This window comes from Vicia villosa, linkage group LG7 (genome assembly GCF_029867415.1).
Source record: "Vicia villosa cultivar HV-30 ecotype Madison, WI linkage group LG7, Vvil1.0, whole genome shotgun sequence".
In the NCBI taxonomy this organism is placed as follows: domain Eukaryota; kingdom Viridiplantae; phylum Streptophyta; class Magnoliopsida; order Fabales; family Fabaceae; genus Vicia; species Vicia villosa.
This window is the reverse complement of record NC_081186.1, coordinates 68,177,992-68,205,395: the sequence shown is the minus strand read 5'-3', so window position 1 is coordinate 68,205,395 and position 27,404 is coordinate 68,177,992. Positions and strand designations below refer to the sequence as shown.

Genomic DNA, 27,404 nt, shown 5'->3' with positions numbered 1-27,404 from the left:
TAAGTGTGGATGAAGATGAAGATAGAAATGGAAATGTAGATGCAAATGTATGACTGCATGAAAATGCAAATGCATGGGTATGCGAGACTCCTTGTATTGTAACCCCGTGTATGCAATGCAGACGGGTGGCATGTAATCCTAGGGATAGCCTTAGAGGCGACATTAGACCCTAGCAAAATCCTGGCAAGATAGATGTTATGACATGCCAATGGAAATCCCTTAGATTCGGGAGTATGTAGAAGGTAGCGGCTGGTGACCGTTCAAGACAGTTACCAAGTCTCATGGCCATCGAGAGGCCGCTCGACGTATACCAATGAAGTTGTCCTTGGTCGGAAGGTTCTCTATGCGGAACACAACCTATATAAGGACGATATTGGATGAAGTGAAATCCCTACAGGCTAGGGATGAAAGATGTATAGATGGGGATCCAAACTCTACAAGTTAGAGGGTGCGCGGGAATAAGCATGGAGTGACCGTTCAAGACAGTCACTAGATCGCATGGCCATCGAGAGGCCAATCGAACGTATGCTAATGAAGTTGTCCTTCGAGAAGGACGCGTCGTTTTTTAGAAATGGAATCCCTACAGGGTAGGGGACACGTAAATGTAAGCACGGGGTGACCGTTCAAGACAGTCACTGAATCGCATGGCCATCAAGAGGCCAATTGACGTATGCTAACAAAGATGTCCTTCGTATGAAGGATGCGTTTTTAGAAATATGATCCCTACAGGCTAGGGAACGCGTAGATGTAAGTACAGGGTGACCGTTCAAGACAGTCACTGAATCGCATGGCCATCGAGAGGCCAATCGACGTGCCTAAACGAAGATGTCCTTCGTGGGAAGGACACACAATTATAAGAGTACAAAGATATGAAAGGAAACTCCCCACAGGTTAGGAAGTGCGTAGATGCGGGTGCGGAGTGACTGTTCATGACAGTCACTAAGTCTCATGGCCATCGTGAGGCCAATCAACGTGCATAAATGTAGATGCCCTTCGTGGGAAGGACATGGTCTTGGAAATAGAATCCCTGCGGGCCAGGGGACGCGTAGGAATACCTGCAAAATTAGGACGCAAGACATTCGCAATATATAAATTGCATATATAATAAGCACGTAAGCACATAAGCCCTAGGTTCATAGGTTCGACGTAACGGCTTAGGGTGCTACCCTTCCCATTGGTATGTTCTAGAAGGTCTCATGGGGTCGTTCGTAGCCGCCGAGACTTTTTGTCTCTTTGGATTTTATAACAACTCATTTTATCCATGAGGTTCGAATTTTAGGGGTAGGTTCCCAGAGAGATCAGCCAAATACCAAGTCCAACCCTCAACAAGGTCGAGCCTCGTATCAGACCTTTCCGGATATTCAACCCACTCTGAGTGGAATTATAATAAGACTCGTAGGCGATGTATTTCCCCTCTGGTCATTATTATAATTCCCACGCTTAGGTTTTAACGCAATTTATAATCCCAAATATACAGTAAAAGGTAAGCATTTAAATAAACATTTAAATTACTATAAAAATTACTGTAAATAAAAACCGCAAATAAATAAATTAAATTAAAATATTTAAATAAAGAGAAAAAAAAACCAAATCCTAATTCACAACCCTAGTTTTGGCAAATTAGCCAAACCCTAAAAATAATTCGCCAAACCCTAATTGATTCGCCAAAACCTAAACCCTGTCAAAACCTAAAGGAGCATAATAATTTACAGTTTTGTTATCACTAATCCCCAGCAGAGTCGCCAACTGTAGCAACCTGCCTTAAAAATTTAGCTTTTAGAGTCGCCACCTATTCTACCAAGGCGAATAGGAAACCTACGCAGATATGAGATTCAGGGTAAGTTATTATAATCAAGTTGAGGGAAGGTGTTAGGCACCCTCAACCCTTTCCTATTGGCTTTGAATCTAAGGTAAAGGTTTATGGCTAAAATGATAGGATTTAATAGCTAAGGGAATGAATAGGGCGAAAATTGAGATTTAGAAATGAATTGAGATTTTAAGGGGGGAGACTCGCCTTGTTACCAAGTGCCTACGTATCTCCTTATGGAGAATCAGAGTCAACGTAGTTCGGGCACAGGGTTGTACGCCTTAGAATTGATTATGGAGGTGTTTGAAGGCTTTTTGAATGGCCTATCGTAGTTTTGAGTTTGTAATTTGAAAGGCATTTTGAATTGCCTAGGATAAAAATCCGTAGTACCGTGGTTTAGTGTTTTTTAGTGTTTTGGGCGTACAACCCTGATTTGATATGGCACCGTTAGATGCGATGACCAATAGATTTGGTCAGTATAGCTAACGGATTAAGGGGCATTGCTGGTTACTCAGATCGATAGATTGACCGTCGCGGGCAGCAAATTAAGATGTATTTTAATTTTATGTATTTTTATCTCTCGTCTAAAGCGACTAATAGCTTTAGTCGGGTCGAGGAGAGAATTAATTTAGAGTTAATGTTTTGTTATTTTATCTCTCGTCTAATGCGACTAATAGATTAGTCGGGTCGAGGAGAGAATTAATCGAAGGTTAATGTTCCGCCAAAGGGCAATTTACCAATTAATATTAAATTAATTACATCAAATAATCGAGTAATAAAAAATAATCGGGAAAATAGTATAATCCTAAAGCCTAATCCTAATTTGGTATTCTAATTCTAATTTAAATGATTAATTAAATTATATGCATATTGATATATATAATTAAACAATTTGCATAATATATATAAAAATATAAATAATATAGTTAAACAATTTGTAGAAATATATATAAAAATATAAAGAAACCTGGTAATAATCTTGTGTGGTGCGCCCTTGATGACCCATGGTAGACATTCAGATTTCTATGCGTTTGTCTTGACCTTGATGTGATCCTAGAGCCACAGGATGAGGGTACACCGTAGCTCTCTCCAGATGAAGAGCACGTGATCCAAATGAGAGGAATATCCAAAAACACATTGTGGTTCCTGGGATTCGAACCAGCGCTGCTTTGGTTGCAAGACATTGCGCTAACCAACCGAACCAGTTTCGTTCGCTGTTATTAACATGGAGCGCGATCTATATTACCAATTAAACGACGTTAAGAAAATTGAAAAAAACAAAGCCTGCGCCGACACTGTAGATCTTCTTCCTCGTTTCTTTTCCGGCCCTGTGTATTCCACTCTCATACAACCCAGCCAATAAAATGTAAAAAAACATATCGTTCAATTGGAAATCATATTCTGAACACTATAATGTCCTTAGTTTGGTCCGATTTTGCTTATCTTGAGAAATCCCAATTTAGAGGTTAGACAACCTAGCCATGGTGGATTCTTTGATAATTCGTGAACAAATGGAACCGGGATTAAAACGCCCTGGGCTAACCGTGAGGAGAGGGAGTAGGTTCGGTGGTCGACGGTATGGATCCGGCAGCACTGTTGGCTGCGTGCGGCTACGAGGGGCTTCCACGGCGGCGCGATGGTTGTTGTATGCGACTGTGCGTGAAGGATTCTTTTTGCTCGCGTTTCCTCTTCTTCTGCTCGTGATTGTTTCGATTTTTTTTCACTTTGCTGGGGTTGGTTAGTAGCGTAAGGACGACTGATAGATCCCAAGAGGGTTCAGTATAGAGCTTCTTTATGTACAAACAAAACTAAGAAATCAAATAAAAGTTAGCAATTGATGGAATTATGAACATGAGAATTGAGAGTCTGTAGGTTAGGATTAGAAATCGTCCCCTACAGCAAAACGTGAAAGGAGAATTAATAGGATTCCTCCTCCCCTTTGTCTACAAAGTCTTTCTCCTTTTTATATTAGTCTAGTTAGGTTTTTTTATACCTAATGGGCCTATTGCCCAACTAATTGATTTAATAAGAATAATAAAAGGATAAAAATCCTAATAATATTAAAATTAAAATCAATACTAACAATCCTAATAGTATGTATTTAATAAAACCTAATTAAAAATAATAAATCTAATTAGTTAAAACCTAATACTAATCCTAATATTAATAGAAATAAAAAAATTAATAATGTTAGATGTTAATAGTTAGTCATGAAAATAATAATAATAATCGAAATAAATGTTAGTAAAACTCCAAAATACCCCTACAAATGATAAAACCCTTGTAATAATTGGGCCCAACGTTCGGGTCCTAAACATCTGTTAATTATGCCATTGTGTTAACTCATCCTGATTTATAAGAGAGCAGGTTTGACAATAGAAATGTCAAACCCCATGACTCTTAATTTTGAACCTTGATGGGTTAACGGACGTAGATTTGATCGGGCAAATTTTGGGGTATGACAGTATCGAGTTTTAAATATGTTGATTGTCGACATGAGAGATCATTTGACGGTTAATATGATAATATTCATGATATTGCTTTAGAGATAAACGGTATCGAGAGGATACGTGGTTGTATTAATCATTAATATGTTCATATACATGATTATTAGAGTATATACAAAGCAAGTTAACGAAAAACTAAACTTGACACAGTTTTACCAAATCGTTTTCAAACCTTATTTTACTGTCTTTATTTACTTTTCATGCTTTTTACATCTAATGTCACTGTCATACCCCAAAATTTGCCCATCACATTTTCATACTCAAGCTCATTTGAATATCAAAGGCTCGAGACCTGACTGAATGCGCACTCTCCTAAACAACAACTCTCCAACTAGGGTTTTGATCTTTTTAAAGTAAGACCAGCTTCTGATGCCTCAAATGGACTCCATGGACTCTCATATGATTCAAAGGATCCTCACCTCAAGTCTCAAGCTCGGATTCCTAAGATTGCTCAATCAACTACTTAAATGGTCAACTATCGGCCAATTTGACCTAAAAGTCAACTATGGTCAAACCACAGTTAAAACTCCTGATTTTTGGTCAACATCAATATTTTGAAGTCATATTCATCATTTGATCAAGGTTTGATCATGATTTATCAAGGAGAGCTCATAAATCATCAAAAGTCCAAGCTGCTAATTTAGGGTTTCTAGGAGAAAATCAATCCAACTTTGACTGATCGTATCTCTCTCATACTTTATCAAAAATTCCTCAACCAAATCTCATTCTTAAGGAAATTCAATTCTCTACAACTTTGATGTTGGGCCCAAGGTCAAGAAATGCTTCCGCATAAGAGATATAGGCCAAAACATTATAGGTCCTTCTAGAAGCTCGCGAAAAGCTGTTTTTTTGTCAGAAGCCGTATCATCAAAATAAAATCTTCAAAGGCAAAAAATGTTTCAAAGTGGCTTGTAGAGGACATCTTGGGCTTTCCAAAAAGTCCTAGAACACCTTCATATGATCAAAAATGAAAGAGATATGCTTGGTACAAGTAGGGCGATTTTCAAGAAAACCATGAAACCCTAATTGATGAAATTGAAGATTTTGAATAATGGGCTTATGTTTATGGATTATGGATGTGATAGTAAGCTCATTGAAGGCCCAAAGACCATTTGATATTTATTTTATGGTTTTATTATATTTATTTTTGGATTTATTTATTTAAATTCAATTTAAATCAAATAAAATAAAAAATAAATCAAATCAAAATTATACAAAATCTTCCATTCATTGAATCAAGACAAAATCAACATCCAAGAGCCATAAGAATCGTGAAAAGATGCATAAAATAGGATTAGACCAAACTTGGAAAGTTTTCATAACAAATTTCAAACAAATCTCCATCACTTGAATTTTGATTTCCTTCCATCCTTGTTGACCTAATTCTCTTGCAATATATATATATATATATATATATATATATATATATATATATATATATATATATATATATATATATATATATATATATATATATATATATATATATATATATATATATATATATATATATATATTCAGAGAGCAACCACGAAGAAAGCAGCTTCAAAAAACGCCTCCAAAAAACGTCCAAAATTTCCAAAAAAACTAGGGCATCTCCAAGGACATTTTCCAGTCAAATTCGAGCCCCTCCAGCCATAACATCTTCTCCCTGAGGTTACAAGGGACTGAATTCGATCGCTATACAAGTTTGAGTCATCCCAGAACGAACCCACTCAAACTCACGGTTTTGGTAAGGCTTTGAATTTTGAATCTCTATAATTATGCATTGTTAACTAATGTGGTGTGCATAGATGTCTTCAGGGTCCCATTCAGAGCAGGTTTGACGTGAAACATGCAAGTTTTGTTGTCTGAACCTAGGACCACCACTGTTAAGGCTTCGGAGATCTTTGCTTCGTGTTGCACGATACAAGAACTTTCAGGCCAAACGGCCATCACCATTGGATCCGCAAGGTCCAAATTAATGGATCTGGATGCTTTTGATTATTTATTTAACATAAATTTCTGGAGTATGATTTTGCAGTAAAACGCTATGAAAAATCGTAGCAAAAAAGGAAGCAGAATGGAAGCAAAATCGTGGCTGATTTGGGGAAGAAGATGATGAATAGCTCCTTGGACTCTGACCGCATGCGTGTTCCCTTCCTATTCGTTGGTCAATGGTTTCGAGTTCTCTCCCCTCTTTCGATTGGTCTTCGCGCAGAATCCTGGCCTCACTTTGACTATATTTTGAATTTTTCATTTAACTTTGTTTGTTTTATATTTATTATATTATGGGTGTTTGTTAATAATTGAAGCAAATGGTGCAGCTGGCAAACTAGGCGCGTGTATGACCTAAAGGACCTGGGATCGATCCCCAACGTCCAACGTTTATTTTTGATAATTTTGCTTGTTGCTCTTAGTCTCAGATTCAGTACCATTCAACTGGCGCAGGTCCATGGTATATCGCTACACATCTGCCCTTGGATCCATCCCTCACCAGATCTGAAGGTGCAAGAGCGTTTTCTTTACCGTGAAGCCTCAAGACTTCACCACACTGGAACGGGAACGTTGCCCATCTTGTTATTGGGCTGGACTTTTCTCTTTTCTATCCACACCCTCTGACTGCTAAAGACACTCCCTGGCCCAGGTTCCTATTTTTTTTATATATTTATTTTATTTTAGTTTACCTTTTTTATCAACTTGTGTGAATTATGTTTTTATTTTATTAAAATCAACCAATAAAAAATCACCAAAAATATTTTATTTTTTAGAATTAGGTTTCTTTTGATTAAATATTTTATCACTTAGAGTTTAATTTAATTGAGTATTAACTAGTTAATTATTTTTAATCATTTAGTCATAAAGTAATTTAGTTAAATCTTAAGCAAAATTTAATTAGGATAATTAGATTAATTTAGGATTTTACTTAATTTCTTTAAATCAAACTTTTTCACTAAACTCCAATTTCTCGCGATCTTCTTTCTCATCTCCACTCTATGATTGTCGCATGCGTGTTTTAATTTTTAAATCTCTGTCATTTAAATTCTGCCATTATTTAATTTTTACTTTTTATTTATTTATGCTATCTATTTATTTATTTATCAGTCATCTAAATTCTAGAAGGTGTATAGGTTGCTCATTCAATTTTTAATGTAATAGTAATTAGGACCTTTTATTTTCCGCACTTTACTTTCCGCATCCCCCGGTTTTTATTATGTATCCCCCAATCCCGAAGCCATGTAATAACGTAGGATATAATTTCCGCACTATATTTTTCTGTAAATATATTAACTGCGTGGTTAGTAAAATAGGGAGTGACAACAAGTAATTGAACATAGCTCACCTAATACAAGATAAATATCTGAATCTAATCCACGTGATTGATGCACACACCCGCCTCTAGGGTAACTCCTCTTACTGTTGCCTTTCGATCAGAATAGTCAAGTCCCTTCGAGCGTAGGGACTCCTTAGCCTGTTGCCTTCGATAAAATCATCATAGTCCCTTGATATAAAGATCATAGTCCATTTGAGTTGCCTACGATAAATATGATCTCGTCCCTCGACGTTGCCTCGATAAATGATGATCGTCCCTTCGAATGCTAAGGAGTCTTTACATGTTGCCTAAATGACTATTATATCCTTCCCTTAGACTACCTGCCCTCTTTATGGTAGGGACAGTCTTGTGGCAAACGATTACTCTCGACGACCCTTAAACATCCAATTGAAAGACTTCCTACCCTCATGGTATGGATAGACCCTTTCGCCCTGAAAAGCTAAAAGAACAAATTTGAAAACTTAGGGTAGTTGCTACTAATTGCTTGCTCTTTTTCAAATTCAAATTAAAATCTTTTCCCACTCCTTTTCAAAGTCAAATTCAAAAAAGACTACACTTATTTACAAGCTAAAGTTCTTCTTCGAAAATCTTTTCAAACAATTCAAATAAACAAAGTGAGCTAAGCAATTAAGAGCCCATGGATAACCATGGATGCAAAGGGTGCCTTACACTTTCCCTTTGTATAACTTACCCCCCGAACTCAAAATTCTTAAAAGGTCTTTTTCTGTTCTTTTAGCCTTTCTTATTGGATAAAATAAAAGTCGGTGGCGACTCTTGCTATCCGCAACATTTAAAGTCAGTTCTCCCACCGTGTTACAGTCACCAAACCCTTTCAAAACCTTAACTCAAAATAAACTAAACTGTAGAACGGCGGTAGTATCACATCAATCCCTGAGGAAACGATAAAGGAAATACTTACCCTTTTAACAACTAACTGCTCGAAGCTTTGTTCATGTTTAGTGTGAAGACTAACAGCTTCATTCCATTATTTGCTATTCGGTTGGAAGTAAAACCGAAACGTCATTTTTCCTTGGATAAGCGAGTTGGTGAACTTAACCTTTTAAATTATTATTGGAAACTCTCAAGAAAAATTCTCAAGGAGAGAAGTATGTTACTTTATTTAGAACGAAGCTCTATAAATCTCCAGTGTCGTCTCTTTTCCATTATCTCTTTATTTTCCACATATTTTATATACTCTGATTTTCTGATGCAATATTCAAACTTTTTCATGAAAATATTTTTAAACTTATTTTAGAAAACAATTTTTTTAAACCAACATTTTTCAAGCTCCCACAATACCCCATATCTCTTGTATGTGGAGTCACATGTTCAACAAGGGGTATTAGAGCCTAACTTTAGTTCAAAGACTAATAATCTCAAGAGGAGGATGACTTCCAACACTACTTTTAACAAGAGATCATTTTCCTCCCAGGAGTTAGGCTATGATGCCACTTGTTGGACAAGTGAATCCAAGCACAAGAGGGGGGGGGGGGGTGAATTATGGTATTCAGAAAAGCAGAGAGAAAATCAGAAGAAAAAAATAAAGCAGAAGTAAATGACAAAATTTAAAGAGATAGGGTTAAAGAGATGACACCGATATTTATACAGGTTCAACCGAATGTTGGCTTAGTTATGTACCCAAGATATCTTCTTGAGAGTTCACTGAAACCTTGAACTTTTACAGATTATACTCACAAATCTTTGATACAAGTGAGTCAAGAGATTTTACATTGGCTTACCCCCCAACCAAAAAAACTTTTCCACGAGATGAACTCATGAACCAAGTAGATATTTCACCGGATAATTTCAATAACAATACATAACCTTTACACGTCGAGCTCTATAGCCAAGCATATATTTTTCCATGGTTGATCTCGAGAATCAAACTTCATCCTTCAAGAGTATCTCACTTTTGAAATAAAAGAGTGGCACGACAATGGTACAATACTTTCCTCACAACTAGTTCTCACTCACAAGGCACTATGACAACTTTGGTGAATGAAAATATTTAAAGAAAGAGAAGATAGTGATAAAATGTTGAGAAATAGAAAAACTTTGAATTCTGGTGTGATTTTGAATGAGGAAAAGCCTCATTTATATAAAAGAAAATGTGGCTCAAAAGGAAAACAATCCACGGGCCAAATTAATAGGATAATCGATTAGTCTAATCGATTAAAGACCCCAAATAATTGATTGATAAGGCCACAAGTGGAAGATTTTGATATATAGTCGTTACAATCATTAAGAATATGTCTCAATCAATTTTAGACTCAACCAAGGAAGATCTAATCGATTATTTAGTTGGAAAACATCTTCCAATCAATCAGACGCTCTCTTAATCAATTGGTTAAACCCAAAAAATATTTTTATGTGATTTTGTTAAGTAAAGAGATGCCTTAAAATCATTTTAGGTGTGTGAGTGAGTTGTCTCGGTATCTTAGGAGTTACTCTCCTACTTTCACAAGACTCTGGTCACTCAAATAGACACAATCAAGTGAGCTTTCACACTTTCTCTCTTTCATAACTCTGAAGCTTTCAAGTTCCTTTTTCAAATATATCGATCATATAAGCACTTCACTAGATCCTTGAATCTTCTACTTGATAAGACTTGAGATATCTTCAAGTTAAACACCATCGTCAAAGAGTTGGAAATATATCACCATTATCTTCAATAATCATGAGCATTTTCGTCATCAAACCATCAAGAAGGTCACTAACATAAAGATCATCAACTTCAGACCTACAAGCACATAGGTCCACTAGACTTTAAACAAAAAAACACGAGTTTAGAAGAAAAAAGAATTTCTTCAAAAAAGGAGCAACAGAAAAAGATAGTACACCCCATGAGTTAACCTCAGAAGAAGTATTTGGTAAAGCTAATAGACTATTGAAATTCATATATGTTGGCAAAAAAAAGTTAGATATGAAGGATATGAGAAAGACCTTAATTGAACCAAGAAGTATTTTTAGGATCTCTAAAAGAACCGTTTTGACTAGTATAGTTAGCACAAAATGTCGCTAATAAAACTAAAAATGATAAAAAAAGATAGATATGTTTTGACACTTTATTATAATAGACTAGGTGTGGAGCTTCAACCTCTTCCAAATGGAAAATCAAAATCAATTATAGTCTAACTTCTAATGAAGTAAAATATGTTTGTCGATGATTATAAGAGATGAAAATGTCAATTGAAAGCTCTTATAACTTGGCAACCATTGCCTCAATAAGACTCTACATATGATGATTCTTTTGTCGAAGAAGAAGCTAATGATAATAATCATTAAGATTTGTGTTGATTGATGAAACGTTATTTATTTATTTTGCATTTCAACTTAATATCTGTATATAATAATATTTGAATTTGAATAAATTTATTTTACCTCCACATATTTTAACATTTTAACTTTAAATTTAATTTCATGGATTTTATATATTTATTAGTTTGTTTTTAATTGTTTAATTGCAATGTTTTTTATTTTCAACTTTATTGAATTTTTATATGTTTAATTAAAATTTATATTATATTCTTTTAAAAACATAAAAAATAGTATTTTAAAATTTAAATTGATGAATGAGTATTAAAAACATTTTGAAATAAAAAAATTAAAATATGAGAGAGAAAATGAACAAAATTTTCAAATTTTTAAATATTTTTTTCAAGAACAAGTTCCTAAAAAAACATTTAAATTTTTTAAAAAACAAGAGAGAAATGTCAGGGAAAACGAAAAAAAATTCAAGTAATTTTCAAATGAGAAAACTTATCTACAGTTCTTTATGTGTGATGTATTCTATTTTTTAATGAAAATATGACAAATGTACTTTAATATCGTTTAAGAAGTGAAAATAAGAGAAAACTGCATATGTGTAGGAGAAAATTATACACTTATTATATTTTTGTTGGAAAATAGTGTAAACCATACATAAAAAAAATTATATAAGTTTTCTCCTTTTTCAAAAACTTGTTTTTGGGAAAATAGCTGTTTTTTAAAAAATGAAATACTGAGTAAGTAAAAATTTCACAATAAACTTTTCCAAGAAATTTTCAAAAGATTTTGTTGTTGGAAAACTATCTTCAATTGTTTAAATTTTTTCTTCTATAAATATCCAATTCTTTCTCTTTTTTTTCTTAAGTTTTTATTAATTTCTTTTTCGTCTTCATTTTATATTTTTCTCCATTTCTTCTTCAATTTTTTTTCTTTTTTTTATTAACTTATTCTTTCTATCATTCATTGTTTCATATTTATTATTTTTTTCATTCACTCCTGACATTTATTTTTCTATTGACTTATTATTTTTTATTAATACTTTTTTCTATAATTTATCCTTTTAAAAGTAAAAGAATGGTAGCTAATAAATTCAATATAATTAAAAAAAGAGAAAAATTACAAAGAAAAGCTACTAAATTCAATGTTAATAAAAAAAGAGGAAAATTACAAAGAGAAAGGGTTAAACCAAGACCTTCTCAAAAGATAATGTATTTAAATTTTATAATAATTCTTTTATATATATGTTAATTTAGTAAAAGAAATAAAGTTTTATTTATTCATTTGCAAATATTAAAATTTTCTTACTATCTTATCTTTTATTTTGTCTTGTTATTATTTGTTTTTGTTTTTGCCTTTTTCTTTTTTTAGTGTTTTTTCTTTCTCTCAGGTTAAATCGTGTCCCACAAGCTTGTAATTTTCTTTTTTTAAGTTTTTGTATTATTCACACACATATGGTCACAAACAAATTTTTCATATACTTTTTATATAGATTTAATACTTTATTTATTTAAGTTTATTACTTTTTTATCCTTTAATTTTAACTTGGTGTTCATTCACTTTTTATCATATTAGTCATTTAACTGTCTAAAATAAATTATATTAATTATTTTTATCTATTAATAACAAATTTACCAATTAATTTTTAATTTTTTCGGTAGTTGATAAAATAACTAATATAATATGTTTCAAAAAGTTGAAAGATTAATATGGTTATTTTTTTAAATTTACAGACCAAAATGAATTTCCAGGTTAGATTAAAGAACTAAAAAGGTATTAAATATTTAATATATTATTCTTTTATATATATTTATTTGTATAAAAATATTATTTTTTAAAAATATATTAATTTTATTTATAAATTTTTAATTAATATTATAAAAAATTATTAGAAAATTTTTCTGAGGCGCTGAACTCTTGAAATTTAATTTAATTTTTTTTTAGTTTTGGTAATTTTGTAAATTTATACATTTTTATACTTTTAAAAAAAATTTCAATATATTTATATTAAATAAAAAATTAAGATCAAATTTTTAGAAAAAATTCTTTAACTTTATTAAAAAAATATATTCTTGAAAAAAAAATTGTTTTTGCTTTTATTAAAAACATTTCTAAGGAAGAAACTTCAAAAAAAAAAAAAATGACATGCGAGCATTTTATTTTAACTTTTTTGAGAGACGAAGTTTTTAAATAAAGTTAGAAAAATATATATTTTTTTACTATAATTTTTCGAAAATGTTAGTTTCATCGAAAATTGAATTCCTCCCAAAATAAATAGACCATATATTTTTAAAATAAGTCTAAAAAATTTTTAAAAAAAAAAGTTGAACTTTTGTTTTCAATTACACAACAGAGATATACCATATATACACACATTAAAGCAAGAAAAAGAAGAAAAAACTAACAATTTTAAAATAAAAAATATATAATCAGATTCATGCACAATAAAGTCTTGCATTTTTCATGAGATTGATCTTTTAAATGATTATAGCCTAATGTTCACGTGCCACTTGTAAAATATATATATATATATATATATATATATATATATATATATATATATATATATATATATATATATATATATATATATATATATATATATATATATATATATATATATATATAAAATTGATTGACAGTGTAAAAATATTTTATTATATATTTTTTTATATAAAAACTTGAAACATATTTAGAAAATTCTATATATGATTTTGTTATTTTAACCAAATTAATTAATTTTATAGCGTTTTCTATACTACACGAAAATTCAAAGTGATATCTCAACCGTTTAATATATGTCATCTTTATTTTTAATAAATGATATCTCAACCGTTTAATATGCGTCATCATTTTTTTAATAAATTTGTTATAATGTTTTAATTATCATAGCATTCTCTATATGACACGGAAACTCAAAGTAATATCTCAACCGTTCAATATATGTCATCATTCTTTTTCATAAATGATATCTCAATCGTTCAATACGCGTCATCATTTTTTAAATAAAATTGTTATAACGTTTTTATCACCATAGCGTTTTCTATACGACACGGAAACTCAAAGTGATATCTGAACCGTTCAATATATGTCATCATTCTTTTTAATCAATGATATCTTAAACCTTCATTACGCGTCATAACTTTTTTTAATAAATTTGTTATAATGTTTTTATCACCATAACATTTTCTATACGACACGGAAACTCAAAGTAATATCTGAACCGTTCAATAATTGTCATCATTCTTTTTAATCAATGATATCTTAAACCTTCATTACACGTCATAATTTTTTTTAATAAATTTGTTATAATTTTTTTATCACCATAGCATTTTCTATACGACACGGAAACTCAAAGTGATATCTGAACCGTTTAATATATGTCATCATTCTTTTTAATCAATGATATCTTAAACGTTCAATACGCGTCATAATTTTTTTTAATAAATTTGTTATAATGTTTTTATCACCATAGCATTTTCTATATGACACGGATACTCAAAGTGATACCTGAACCGTTCAATACATGTCATCATTGTTTTATGTGTCATCATTTCTTTTAATAATAAATTTTTTATAATATTTTTGTTGCCATGTATATAATTGGTATGATTCTGATTGTAATTTTGCAGGAAAACACATTATTTATAAGGAAAAGAAAAAAAAAAGAAGAGAAATTCATATGACATTCGTTCATACACACTTTGCATAGTCACAAACCACTACTATTTTCACTTCATGTTGCATTTTCTTTGTTAACATCATATACAATTGGTTCTAACATAAAAAATAATATCTCAACCATTTAATGTGCATCATCATCCCTTTTAATAAAGTTTTTATAATATTTTTGTTGCCATGTGTATAGTTGGTATGATTCTATACAACGATTATAATTTTGCAAAATAACACACTCTTTACAAAGAAAATGAGAAAAATAATATTTCAATGTTTCGTTCATACGCACTTTGTGAAGTCACAAATTCTTTGCAAACATTTTCTTTGCTAACCAATAGTCAATTGTTTCTAACTTAAAAATGATATCTCAACCACTCAATATGCATCATCACTCCTTTTAATAATGTACTAGTAAAAAAGTACAGGTGTGCTAGGTGCCCTTATAAGAGTAGGGGATATACTCAGAGATCTTAGTAGATTTATAACAATTGAGAGAGGTTGGGTTAACCCAAAGTAGCGAAAAACCATGTACGATGATGTTACATTGGTTTTAGAGTACATGCTCATGTGAGGTGAGAGGCTATGTATATTAGCGTTATGCTTTGAGTGTTATGCGTAATTTATTATCTATCTTTTCTTTTGTTAGTGGAGAAGTATTTATGGAGGTCTTAAGCCTATGGTTTTCTTAGGAAGGGCCACCACTTACGTAGTTAATGGTGGACTGTTGAATCTTTATTTCCTATGAAACATCTTATCCCATATTTCCATGACTAGGAGAGAGGAAAGCACCAGGGCAAGGCGATATCTCCCTAACAGCGACATATGGGCTACTTCGCCCTTCCTGGGGTGAAACACTACACAATCTCTCAAGCAGAAAGACTTTGATAAAGAACAAAGTGTTTTTGGACCCTGGAATGGGGGAGTATCTGTTTACCGTGAAATCTGGTAAATAAACGCTAGTCTTCCAAATAGGTTAATTGCAGAATTGACTAGATTGATCCAAAGACACATGTGCTAAAAGTTTGTTGAATTGTTATGTATTTTTTTAGGTAAAAGATAATAACTTTGACCTGATCGAAATCTCTAAAGTAAATATAAGACTGAAAGTAAATGCTGAAAAGTGTAAAGGTTTTTGCCTTTTTTTTTCTTTTAATGTTTGTTTTCTCTCGGGATAAATCGTGCCCCACAAGTTTGTAGTTCTCTTCTTAAAATTTTTGTATTATTCACACACATATGTTCACAAACAAAATTTTCATTTACTTTTTATATAGATTCAATACTTTATTTAGGTTTATTACTTTTTTGTCCTTTAAGTTTTCTTTGGCGTTTATTCACTTTTTGTCATATTAGTCATTTAACTGTCTAAAATAAATTATATTAATTATTTTATCTATTAATGACAAATTTTACCATCAATCTTTAATTTTTTCAGCAGTCAACTAGATGGAAAGGTGATACATTTTAAAAAATTGAAAGATTAATTTTTCTAAATTTAGTGACCAAAATGAATCCACGTCAAATTAAATGACTTAATTAAAAGGTATTAAATATTTTATTTATTATTCTTTTTATATGTATTTATTTGTATAAAAATATTTTTTAAATATGTTAATTTTATTTATTAAAGTTTTTAAATTTCTATTATAAAAAATTATTTGAAAACTTTTCTAAGGCGCTGAGCTCTTGAAAATAAAATATTTTTTTAGTTTTAGTGATTTTTTAAACTTATACAATTTTATACTTTTAAAAACATGGCGCATATATTTATATTAAATAAAAAAAATTAAGATCAATTTTAAAAAAAAATATTCTTTGACTCTATTAAAAGAAAAAATTTAATTTTTTTTGCTTTTATTTTAATTAAAGATATTTTTAAGAAAAAAACTTTAAAAAAATGACATATCAGTATTTTAGTTGTTAACTTTTTGAGAGACAAAGTTCTTAAATAAAGTTTAAAAAAAATCTTTTTTCGACCTTAGTTTTTTCAAGGACATTAAATTCATTGAAAATTGAATCCTCCCACCTCCTATAAAAAAAGCAGACCATATATTTTTAAAATAAGTCTTAAAAATATTCATTTTAAAAAAAATAAAGGGCTGGATTTTTGTTTTCAATTATACTCTCTCATGTCCAACACTACGTGTTAATATTATATTAAGAATTTGAGTTGAGTTAATTAAACTTACAAGAGCGATTTGTAAGATAAATATTTATATCTCTTATAAATATATATTTAAACTATATATTATATATTATTTGATGTGAGACTCTTAATGTTATATTAGAACAAAATAGATACAAGCCTTGAGTTATATGGGATGAAAGGAAAATTTAAAAAGCAAAAAATTAGTATTCAAATAATTTATTAAGGCTTTGTTTCGAAGTTTTGAGAGGAATGAAGTGGATGATTTTAAAAAAAGAAAAACACTGGGAAAATTAATAGAAAGATTTAGGTGGGAAAGATTTTGGAGGATTTATTTTTATTCAAAAACCAAAACTTAAATTGGGGAACTAAAAAATTGTATTGAGGGAGAGGTTTCGAAGGTTTTGAAAGGCTTATATAAATTGTTCAAATATAATTTATGTTGTTATAGTATTTCAATAATTAAAAATATGTAAATAATAAACACTCTTTTATCATTATAAACAAAATCTTTTTTCGAAGCCCTCACTCTTTATAAACAAATTGTATTGAGGAAGGGATTTCGAAGGTTTTGGAAGACTTAGATAAATTGTTCAAATATAATTTATGTTGTTATAGTATTCTAAAAGTTAAAAATATGTAAATAATAAACATTCTTTTATCATTACAAACAATTTTTTTTCGAAGCCCTCATTTTTTCCTATCCTCTAAACTCCAAATAAATTCTAAGAGTCTTACATTAGACAATATATAACTTAAAGTGTTTGTAAATAAGGGCAATTTTCACTTGCATACTGCTTTGTAGAGATGAGACAAGTCAAATTATAATTTGAGTTAAGTATATTTTTTGTCGATATAAATATCTTAAATTTTATTTTTAATCTCTATAAAAAAATGATATATTTTAGTCTCTACAAAATTTTTATGTATACGGTTTGAGTCCATGATATTTTTTAAAATTTTTAAAAGTGTTTAATTATCCTTAAATTTTTAAATTTTTGAATAATTTTTTTCATACGTGTAGATTTTTTTAAAATAAGAAAAATTAAATATAAGTTAAAAAATAAAAAATCTTATCGATTTTCTTTAAAAAAATATGAAAAGGAGACTAAAATTGTTTAAATTTAAAATAGGAAGACCAAAATTATTTGAATTTAAAATAAAGGGACGAATTTCGTGAATCACACAAAATATGAGGACCAAAATTGTAATTTAACTTTAAAATTTTGTTAGCTTAAATAATTTCAATGTACTTCAACTTAATTAAAATTTCATTTTAATATCTTAATTAAAAAATGTTACCTTTTTGATCTCTAAAATTTCTTCCTTATTTAATTTGGTTATTTCTGTTAAATTTTAACTTTAAATATAATAGGTGATACAATATTATTTATTGTCCACCATAAATTTTATTAATTTTTTAATATTAATTATTTAATCTTTTTAATAAATTTTAACCTTTTAATATTAATTGTCTATTAATTCTAAAAGTATTTCATCAACACTATATTTTTTAAATATCTTTATCTTCTTCCACCTTACTCTTCTTCATCATCATTTTCATTGATATTCTTTCATCTTCATCAAAATCTCAAAAAATTTCTAACAAATTAAATCCTTCATTATAAAAAAAAAACACACTTTAATTCACTAAATCCATCTTCCTTTATCAGGTCTTATCTCTGATTCATACTAAATAGTTGAATTCGTGAAATTGCAGGTAAGTGTTGGTTAGTTTATAACCGATTTTCGATTAATCGCATTTTTTTGAAGAGTGTAGTTTTGGAGAACATAAAAGATCAAATAGTTGTTGAGAATTAAAAAATAATACTTATTCAATAAATAATTAAAATAAAAACTTAAATTAATATAAAAGACCAAAAGTCGAATTAAACCAACTTTTCTTAAACATAAAAGTTATTCATAGAAAGTTGAAAGATCCTCCTTACAATATCATTATACTTATATAAATATAAATAATACAAGGAGTTGTAGACATAATAAAAACCATATTATAAATATTATAATATAATATTATAAATATTATATATCATAATAAAAACCATATTATAAATATCATATATCATGCAGAAGAACTTCCCACACTTTTCTTCTTCTTCTCTTCCACACCTTCTTTTCCCTTCTTCGCTTTGTCAAATAATGGAGATGATATTACTTCACATGAATTCACTATAACTTCCATGGCAGTGTTCCTCACTTCTGCACCACTTGTATTTTGTTTACTCAATTTTTCTCTAATTGGGGATGGAGACGACATTAGAATTCCCATTGGACTCAATATAACAACGTTTGTCATTGTCTGCTCTTGTTCAAATTCCTCCTTTGGAGCTGTGGCTTTGTTCTTATAAACAGCATATAGTATCATCTGAAATAGTCCTAGTATGAAACCCAGCACATTTGGAAGCTGCAAATAAGACAAAAATATATATAAATTCATCAGGGTTAGGGCAAGCCTCAGAGTAGGGATGACAAAATAGTTCAGTCCACCATCGTTTTGCCTGTACTTTTTGTCGGGATAGGGATTTAGACATATACTCTCTAATATGTCCATCCCCCTTTTTTCCAGACTTTTGCGAGTTTGATCCTAAACAAATTTTTACGATTGTTAAGTTTTAAAGAGGCAATGTTTGCCCCATCCATTTTTTTTAGTGGACCAAGATTTTAGATTCGCGTCTTCAATAATATCTGCCCTACTTTACTATTTTTTTACGGGGGCAAACATTCTCACACCCACGACCTTTGGTTGATGTGTGAGCCAACTCCTTTATGTAATTATTATTCAAAATAAAAGTTGAATAAATACATATTTATATACTTACCGCAATGCATATATCCTTGAGGAAGAGACCATAAGAAAACCAAATTACAGCACTTATTGTGAGGAAAAGTGACAAATTGAATGGCATAAACTCAACACTCTTTGTTTTGATAACCTTAGCCTACAAATCAAGAAATTATTTGAAATGGAATTTAGAATATTTTTCATTCACCATAGTAAAACTTCAAAAACACTTAACAATTTAAATATCTTTGACTCACCACAATGGTTAAAGGTGCTGCAAAGACACAGATTGAAAAAGTTGTACAAACCCATCCAAGGACTGTGACTCTGAGGGAACCTTGCAGAGCAAATTGGATGATGAGAACTATCAACACAGAAGAGACCACATTCATCCCCATGAATATTTTCATGGTTAAGATCTGCAATTGCAATTAAAATTAAAGTTAAGTATTATGATCATGTGATCTTTAATTAGCATATACAAAATGAAAAGCATAAATGTTGTTGTAATGATTATAAACTTATGAGGTTTATTGCTTGATGAGTTGAAATGTATATTGAAATTAAAGAAAATTATAAAATGAAATCCAATTTTGATATTTCTAATATTTAATGATAAAATATTAAGAGGATTTTTTAGTTGTTAATAATAATTTATTTATTTTAATACATAAATATAAATAACACCCAATTAAAAAGATTGTCTATTTTGTGTTTGATGGTAAATAATATTATTTCTAATAGATGGAATATATGAGAAGTCCATACTAAAAATACTTAATGAAAAAATTTGGAGCATATTTAATGTTTTTCTTCTCTAATTTTTTGGAGTGATGTAAATGAACATCTAGAACATTGATGTTATATTGAATAATCTATAAAAAAAATATATATCAATTTTTGTAATTGTTGATGTGATTTAAGGAAAGAGAAAAAATTATATAAATATGACATTATACCTAAAACATAAAATAAATATGTTGTTTTGACATTCAAAATAATGGCCACATTTTCATGATTAATTCATCGTTTTTAATAGTATTTTTATAATGAAAAACAAAATATTTTTAATAGAAAAACTTCAATAAAATAAATATATATATTTTGGTCAAAAGAAATTCAAAACTTAATGAAATTATTAATGAATATATATATATATATATATATATATATATATATATATATATATATATATATATATATATATATATATATATATATATATGCTGACCAATTAATAAATTAGAAATTTAAATTTTACAGCTAATTTTGAGCTTGTTCGTTTCATCTTTTTTAAGAAATAATTCGAGTATTACATATTTTGGTTTAAAATTCTATAATTTTATTTGAAAAAAACTTCAAATAAAACATTAATATACATAGTTATTCATAAAATATTATTTTAAATATTTTGTCATTTTATTAAATATTTTTAATATTAAAATTATAAAAAATTACTTAAATTTAAAACTATTTTAAATGTTTCTTTATAAAAATTATTTTAAAATATAATTTTTTTAAAAATTATATAATTTTGACTATGTTTTAATATTTCATAATATATATTTATGTTACTAGATGACAAATTTAGTTTTTAAATTATAAAAAAATGAGTTTAAAAAATATTAAATATTTTAAAAAGAATTCTAAAAATCATTTTTAAAAATATAACTTTTTTTAAAAAAAAAAATTAATGCAACTGGCTCTAACCATTAAATCGGAATGGAGAGAAAATTTATCAGCAAAAAATTCAAATCTAATTTGATAAATTAATAATAAAATTTGATTGGTGAATAGAGCATACCCTGGCATTTTTGGTGGCATAGATTGTGTAGAGGATGATGTAAATAGCCTCAACAACACATCCAAATGCATTAATGGTAATGAGGAATGTAGCATTTGTCTTGAGTAAACCATAGTATAACCAAAGCATAGAACTGAATAAAGCCACCAAGTAAGGCAAAGATTGGAAACCAGCAGTGGATTTTACTTGCCATATTCTGTAAAATGTTGGCCTGCAAATTTATCAAAGAAAAAAAAATTAACATTTTCAGTATAATTTACAATATTATATCTAATAATTAAATTAGTATAATAGTTTTGATAAAAAAAAATTAAAGATTTTTCTTGATATATACTTACGCAGGAGCCAAGTACACCATGAAGGAAATGGCATTACCTAAGCATCAAATGAACACATGTTACTTTTTATAATACCAAATATCACAATATAATCAATTGATTTAGATTTGCTGAAGTTAAATATCACAAATATCTAACCGTCTGATTAAGATCGGATGGCTCTGATTTGAAATAGATATTTTTGAAAAAAAATTAAGCTATTTTGTGTGAGTTGTATAATTAAGATCAAACGGTTAATATCATCTAGTTCAAACAGTTAATATCATCAAACAAAAATGCGTGAAAACTCCGATTACAAGGCGATTCAAATTCATAATCAATGACAATTTAAAACTTTGCATAAAAACTAAATTACCTAGTAGGCCAAAAGCTAAAGACAAAGGAATGTGAAAACCCATGTCTTCTTTGGATTTTGAACAATATAGCACAAGAGGTTTAGGTGTAGGACTTGAAATAAGAATCTATGAAACCTCAAGGGTTTCTTCCTATTCAACCTCCTAAACCAATGTATGTAAATAATGAAGCTGTTGAAGGGATTGGGCTACTCATGTCTTATATATACACACACTAAAGCAAGAAAGAGAAGGAAAAAACAATTTTAAAATAAAAAATAAAAATAAAATAAAATGAGATTTATGCATAATAAAGTCTTGCATTTTTCATGAAGATTGATATTTTTATGATTATAGCATAATATATAATATTTTTGTACTTTAAAATGAGAATGTTGATGTGCCACTTGTAACATAATCTACTTTTTTTTTATATATAAAAACATGAAACATATTTAAAAAAATCCTATAATATGATTTTGTTATTTTAACTAAATTAATTAATTTTATAGCGTTTTCTATACGATACGGAAACTCAAAGTGATATCTCAACCGTTCAATATATGTCATTATTCTTTTTTAAAAGAATGATATCTCAACCATTCAATATACGTCATCATTTCTTTTAATAAATTTGTTATAATATTTTTGACTCAATTGCGTTTTCTATACGACACAGGAACTCAAAATGATATCTTAACTGTACAATATATGTCATTATTCTTTTTAATAAATGATATTTCAACCTTTCAATACACGTCATCATTTTTTAAAATAAATTTATTATAATTTTTTTATTACTAGCGTTTTCTTTACGACTCGAAAACTCAAACTGATATCTCAACCATTCAATATATGTCATCATTCTTTTATGAGTCACCATTTCTTTTAATATATTTGTTATAATGTTTTTGTCGCCATGTATATAATTGGTATGATTCTGATTGTAATTTTGCAAGAAAACACATTATTTATAAAGAAAAGCGGAAAAAACGAGAAATTCATATGACATTCATTCATACACGCTTTGAATAGTCACAAACCACTATTATTTTTACCTCATGTCACGTTTTCTCTGTTAACACAATAGACAATTGGTTCTAACATAAAAAATGATATCTCAACCATTTAATGTGCATCATCATCCCTTTAAATAAAGTTTCCGTAATATTTTTGTTGCCATGTGTATAACTGATATGATTCTATACAACGATTATAATTTTGCAAGATAACATGCTATTTACAAAGAAAATGGGGGGAATCAATATTTTTATGTTTCGTTTATACGCACTTTGCGGAGTCACAAATTTTTTGCTAACATTTTCTTTCCTAACACAATAGCCAATTGTTTCTAACTTAAAAAATGATATCTCAACCACTCAATATACATCATCACTCCTTTTAATAATGTATTAGTAAAAAAGTATAGGAGTGCAAGGTATCCCTACAAGGGTAGGGGATACACAGAGGTATTAGTAGATTTATAAAAATTGAGAGAGGTTAGGACTGGCCCACAACAGCAAAAAACCATTTATGGTGATGTTACAATGGTTTTAGAGTACCTGCTCATGTGAGGTGAGAGGCTATGTATATTAGATTTATGCTTTGAGTGTTATGGATGATTTATTATGTATCTTTTTTCTTGTTAGTGGAGAAGTATTTATGGAGGTCTTAAGCCTAGGGTTTTCTTGGGAAGGGCCACCACTTACTTAGTCAACGGTGGACGTTGAATATCTATTTCCTATGAAACGTCTTATCCCACATTTCCATGACTGAGAGAGAGGAAAGCACTAGGGCGAGGGGATACCTCCCTAAAGGCGACATATGGTCATCGCCCTTCCTGAGGTGAAACAATTCCCATCCTTGTTGAGTCTTTTGAAAATATAACATTACATAATCCCTCAAGCACAAGGGCTTTGATAGATAATGAAGTGTTTTTAGACCATGGACTATGGGAGTATCCCGAGGCCCTAAGTTTCTTGATGATATACATGATGATTCATGTTGATTAGGATTTGGGATTTTAGGAGAGATTATATTGCTTTAATGATGAGATTTGTAAGTTCCTCAAGCAAAGTGATATGAAGCCTAGGTGATGAGTGTTAGAGCAAGATTTGGTTCTGCAATATATCTCTGAGTGTTGATGATAATAATGAGTATGTTTGTATGAACAATTTTGGTATTATAACGTTTGTTATTTTTGAGGATTTAACAAACAGGTTCTGATCTGATTCAAGGCGCTGCCATATCATTAGAAGAATCTTTGTTACGTTTCTGCGCTACATATGTTCTAATGAATAGTAGCAAAACGCTTCAGAAGACTCTGAAGTATGTGACTCTGATACGCTATATGAAGAAACCAAATGCTTAAGATCTGAAGACAAAGTTTCTTAGGAACAGTCCAGATGCTGAAGACTTTTGTTTCTGAAGATAAAGGGTATTGAAGACCAAGTGCTGAAGACTCTGAAGACCCCAGACTTATTTTCTGTCTTCTAACTCATGCTTAGTAGAGCCTATGAAGTCTAAGAAGAATAGAAGATAATCTTACGTAGTACATAGTACGTGGTACAAACCGAATGTTTCGCTCTAGTACCATGAAAGGAAGGACGTGTCGTAAGATCTTGTCCCCCACTACGTAAAAGCTAGGTATATTTTGCTATCTACTATTTCCCATGCTGAGTATGATAAAATCATAGATAAAGAGACTACAAAGTCTATCTTTGATTCTCTTAAGTAGGGATGGCAAGCAGACCCAAACCCGCGGGGTCCACACGCACCCGAACCCGAGTCGACGGGTGAAAACCCGAGTTGACTGGGTTTGGGTTCGGGTGCCACCCGATATTTTGGGTGCGGGTTTGGGTAGTGTGAAACCCGCACCCGAAACCCGAAATCACACCCGCTTATATATATATATATATATATATATATATATATATGTATTATGTTATATAATATATATTATACATATTATATTATATATACATTATATATATTGTCGAAATTTGTAGGAAAATGTATTTTATGTATTTTGATACGGGTTTGAGTTTGGGTGAAAAAACTCGAATCTGACGGGTGTGGGCATGGGTGTTATTTTGCCACCCGAACAACCTTTGAGTTTGGGTTTGGGTGCCGATTTTGGGTGCGGATTTGGGTAGTTCAAAACCCGCACCCGACCTGATCCATTGCCATCCCTACTCTTAAGATGACTCATGAAGGTAACACTCAAGTTAAGGAGACAAAGGCTTTTTCCCTAATCAAGAAATATGAAGCCTTCAGAATGGAAGATGATGAATTTGTGGAAGATATGTTTTCAATATTCCAAATGCTTATTGCAGGACATAAGGTTTTGAACAAAGGATACTCTACTTGAAATCATGTTAAAAAGATTATCAGAAGTCTGCCTAAGAAATGGAGACCAATGGTAACTGCTTTAAAGCTATCAAAGGATCTGAATAATACTAGTTTTGAGGAACTGATAAGTTCTTTAAGAAGTCATGAGATTGAGCTTCAGGAAGATGAACCTCATAAGAAAGGTAAATTCGTGGCTCTGAATTCTAGGTTTGAAAAGACAAAGTCTTTTCAAGCTGAAGAGGAAAATCAAAAGGATCCGAGGAAGATTTAAGTGAAGACGAATTCTCTCTCATATCTAGAAGAATCAGTCAAATATGGAAGCACAAACAAAGCAAGTTCAGAGGATCGAGAAGAACTAAAGGTAGTTCTGAATCTACATCTGGTCAAAGGAAAGCTTTTGGAAAGGAAGTTACTTGCTACAAGTGTAAAGAACCTGGACACTACAAAAATGAATGTCCTAAGCTCGAGAAGGACAAGAAACCCAAGAAAGTGTTCAAGGAAAAGAATGGTCTCATAGCAACATGGGATGATTCAAAGTCAGAAGAAGATAATTTTGATGAGGAGCATGCAAATGTAGCTCTTATGGCCAAGACTGTCACAAGTGAAGTCATTTCATAATGTGAGCCAACATTAGATGAGGAATCAGACTCTGAAGACGACATAGAGGTAATGTTTTCTATTTCACGCACTGAACTTGGATCTTTTTTATCTGAAATGATGAGAAGACATAATCTTCTTCTTGGTAAATACAAAAATCTGAAAAAAAAGCTTGTAGCTACCTCTAAGAACTCTACTAAGTCTGAGCAAGATTGTCATGAAAAAGTTTTTGCTTTAGAAAAATCAAATCCTCATCTGAAAAGTGAAGTTTCTAAGTTAGAAGAAGAGATCACTTCTATGGCATCTGTTACTGATGAAGTAATCAGATACGATAGAGCTTTTCAACATTTCTTAGCTAAAGCATAGATAGAAGCAAGATGGCTTCAATGATATATGGTGTTAGAAAAAATGGAAGTAAAGGCTTGGGATACTCAGGACCACCAAAGAAACTTGATGAAATTGAGTTTGTTATTTCAAAATATCTCTCTGAACATTTTGTGCTTACTAGAACTGAACTGAAATGTTCTAAACAAGAAGGTTGTGATTCTATCACATCACAACCACAGACACTGTAGGAAACTTCTAAGCCTAAATATCATGCAGAAATTCCACTTGATTATCCAGTTGCACCTGAATTCAAAGGTGTCAGAACCTCTAGAACTACTAAGAAGAGAGGACCCAAAAAGTGGGTACCTAAGGATGAGATAATTTATGTTACAGATATCCTTAATGGCTCCTCTAAAACACCAATCAAGGATGTAAAATGTAAACTTGTTTGTTAACGAAGAGCAGTGTGTCTGGCATAGACGTTTGGGTCATATTAGTATGAGAAAGATATCTCAACTAAATAAACTTGGATTAATTAGAGGCTTGCCCAACTTGAAGTTTACTTCAGACACTGTTTGTGAAGCATGTCAGAAAGACAAGTTTACAAAAACCTCTTTTAAAGCTAAGAAAGTTGTATCTACCTCTAGGCCATTAGAACTTGTTCACATTGATCTATTTGTGTAACACCTCATATTTTCTAATTTTAATTTAATTGGAAATTAAATTATTATTTAGAATTATTTAGTATTTTCGTTGAACTATTTGGAGGAATTATGGAATATTGGTCTTTGGGCCAAGTGTGGTATTAGTAATGGGGGGTGTTGAGTTGTTGAGCCCATTACTAAATTATGTTATGCTTTCATAAAATAAAGGGATTGTGAAAAAGGGAAATTAGAAGCAAAATAGCAAAGTTGAAGAACAGAGAGATACATGAAAGAGGAAAAGACAAGGAAGAAGAGGACCTTCGAAGATTCGACTCTAAGGTAAGGGGGGACTCTTCGAGTTAGTAATTATTATGCAATCAAGGGTAGTAGAATGGAGTAGGATTGTTGTTTGATTCAATTGTATGTGTTGCGTTTTGGGATTGTTAGGTTTTTGAGTAATCTCATAACTTTTATGTGACTTTGATGAAATTGGATG

General features: G+C 30.4%; 1 protein-coding gene across 1 annotated transcript; it reads right to left on the bottom strand.

The window, feature by feature from the left end:
- Nucleotides 1–18,677: 18,677 nt before the first annotated feature.
- Nucleotides 18,678–22,168, bottom strand: LOC131617357 (bidirectional sugar transporter N3-like). Its single transcript, XM_058888662.1, has 6 exons — nt 22,013–22,168; nt 21,658–21,694; nt 21,320–21,530; nt 19,773–19,934; nt 19,553–19,672; nt 18,678–19,137 (listed from the first exon to the last, which is right to left on the bottom strand). The coding sequence occupies exons 1-6, from the start codon at nt 22,053–22,055 to the stop codon at nt 18,796–18,798; spliced, it is 915 nt and encodes a 304-aa protein (XP_058744645.1). The 5' UTR covers nt 22,056–22,168; the 3' UTR covers nt 18,678–18,795.
- Nucleotides 22,169–27,404: the final 5,236 nt, after the last annotated feature.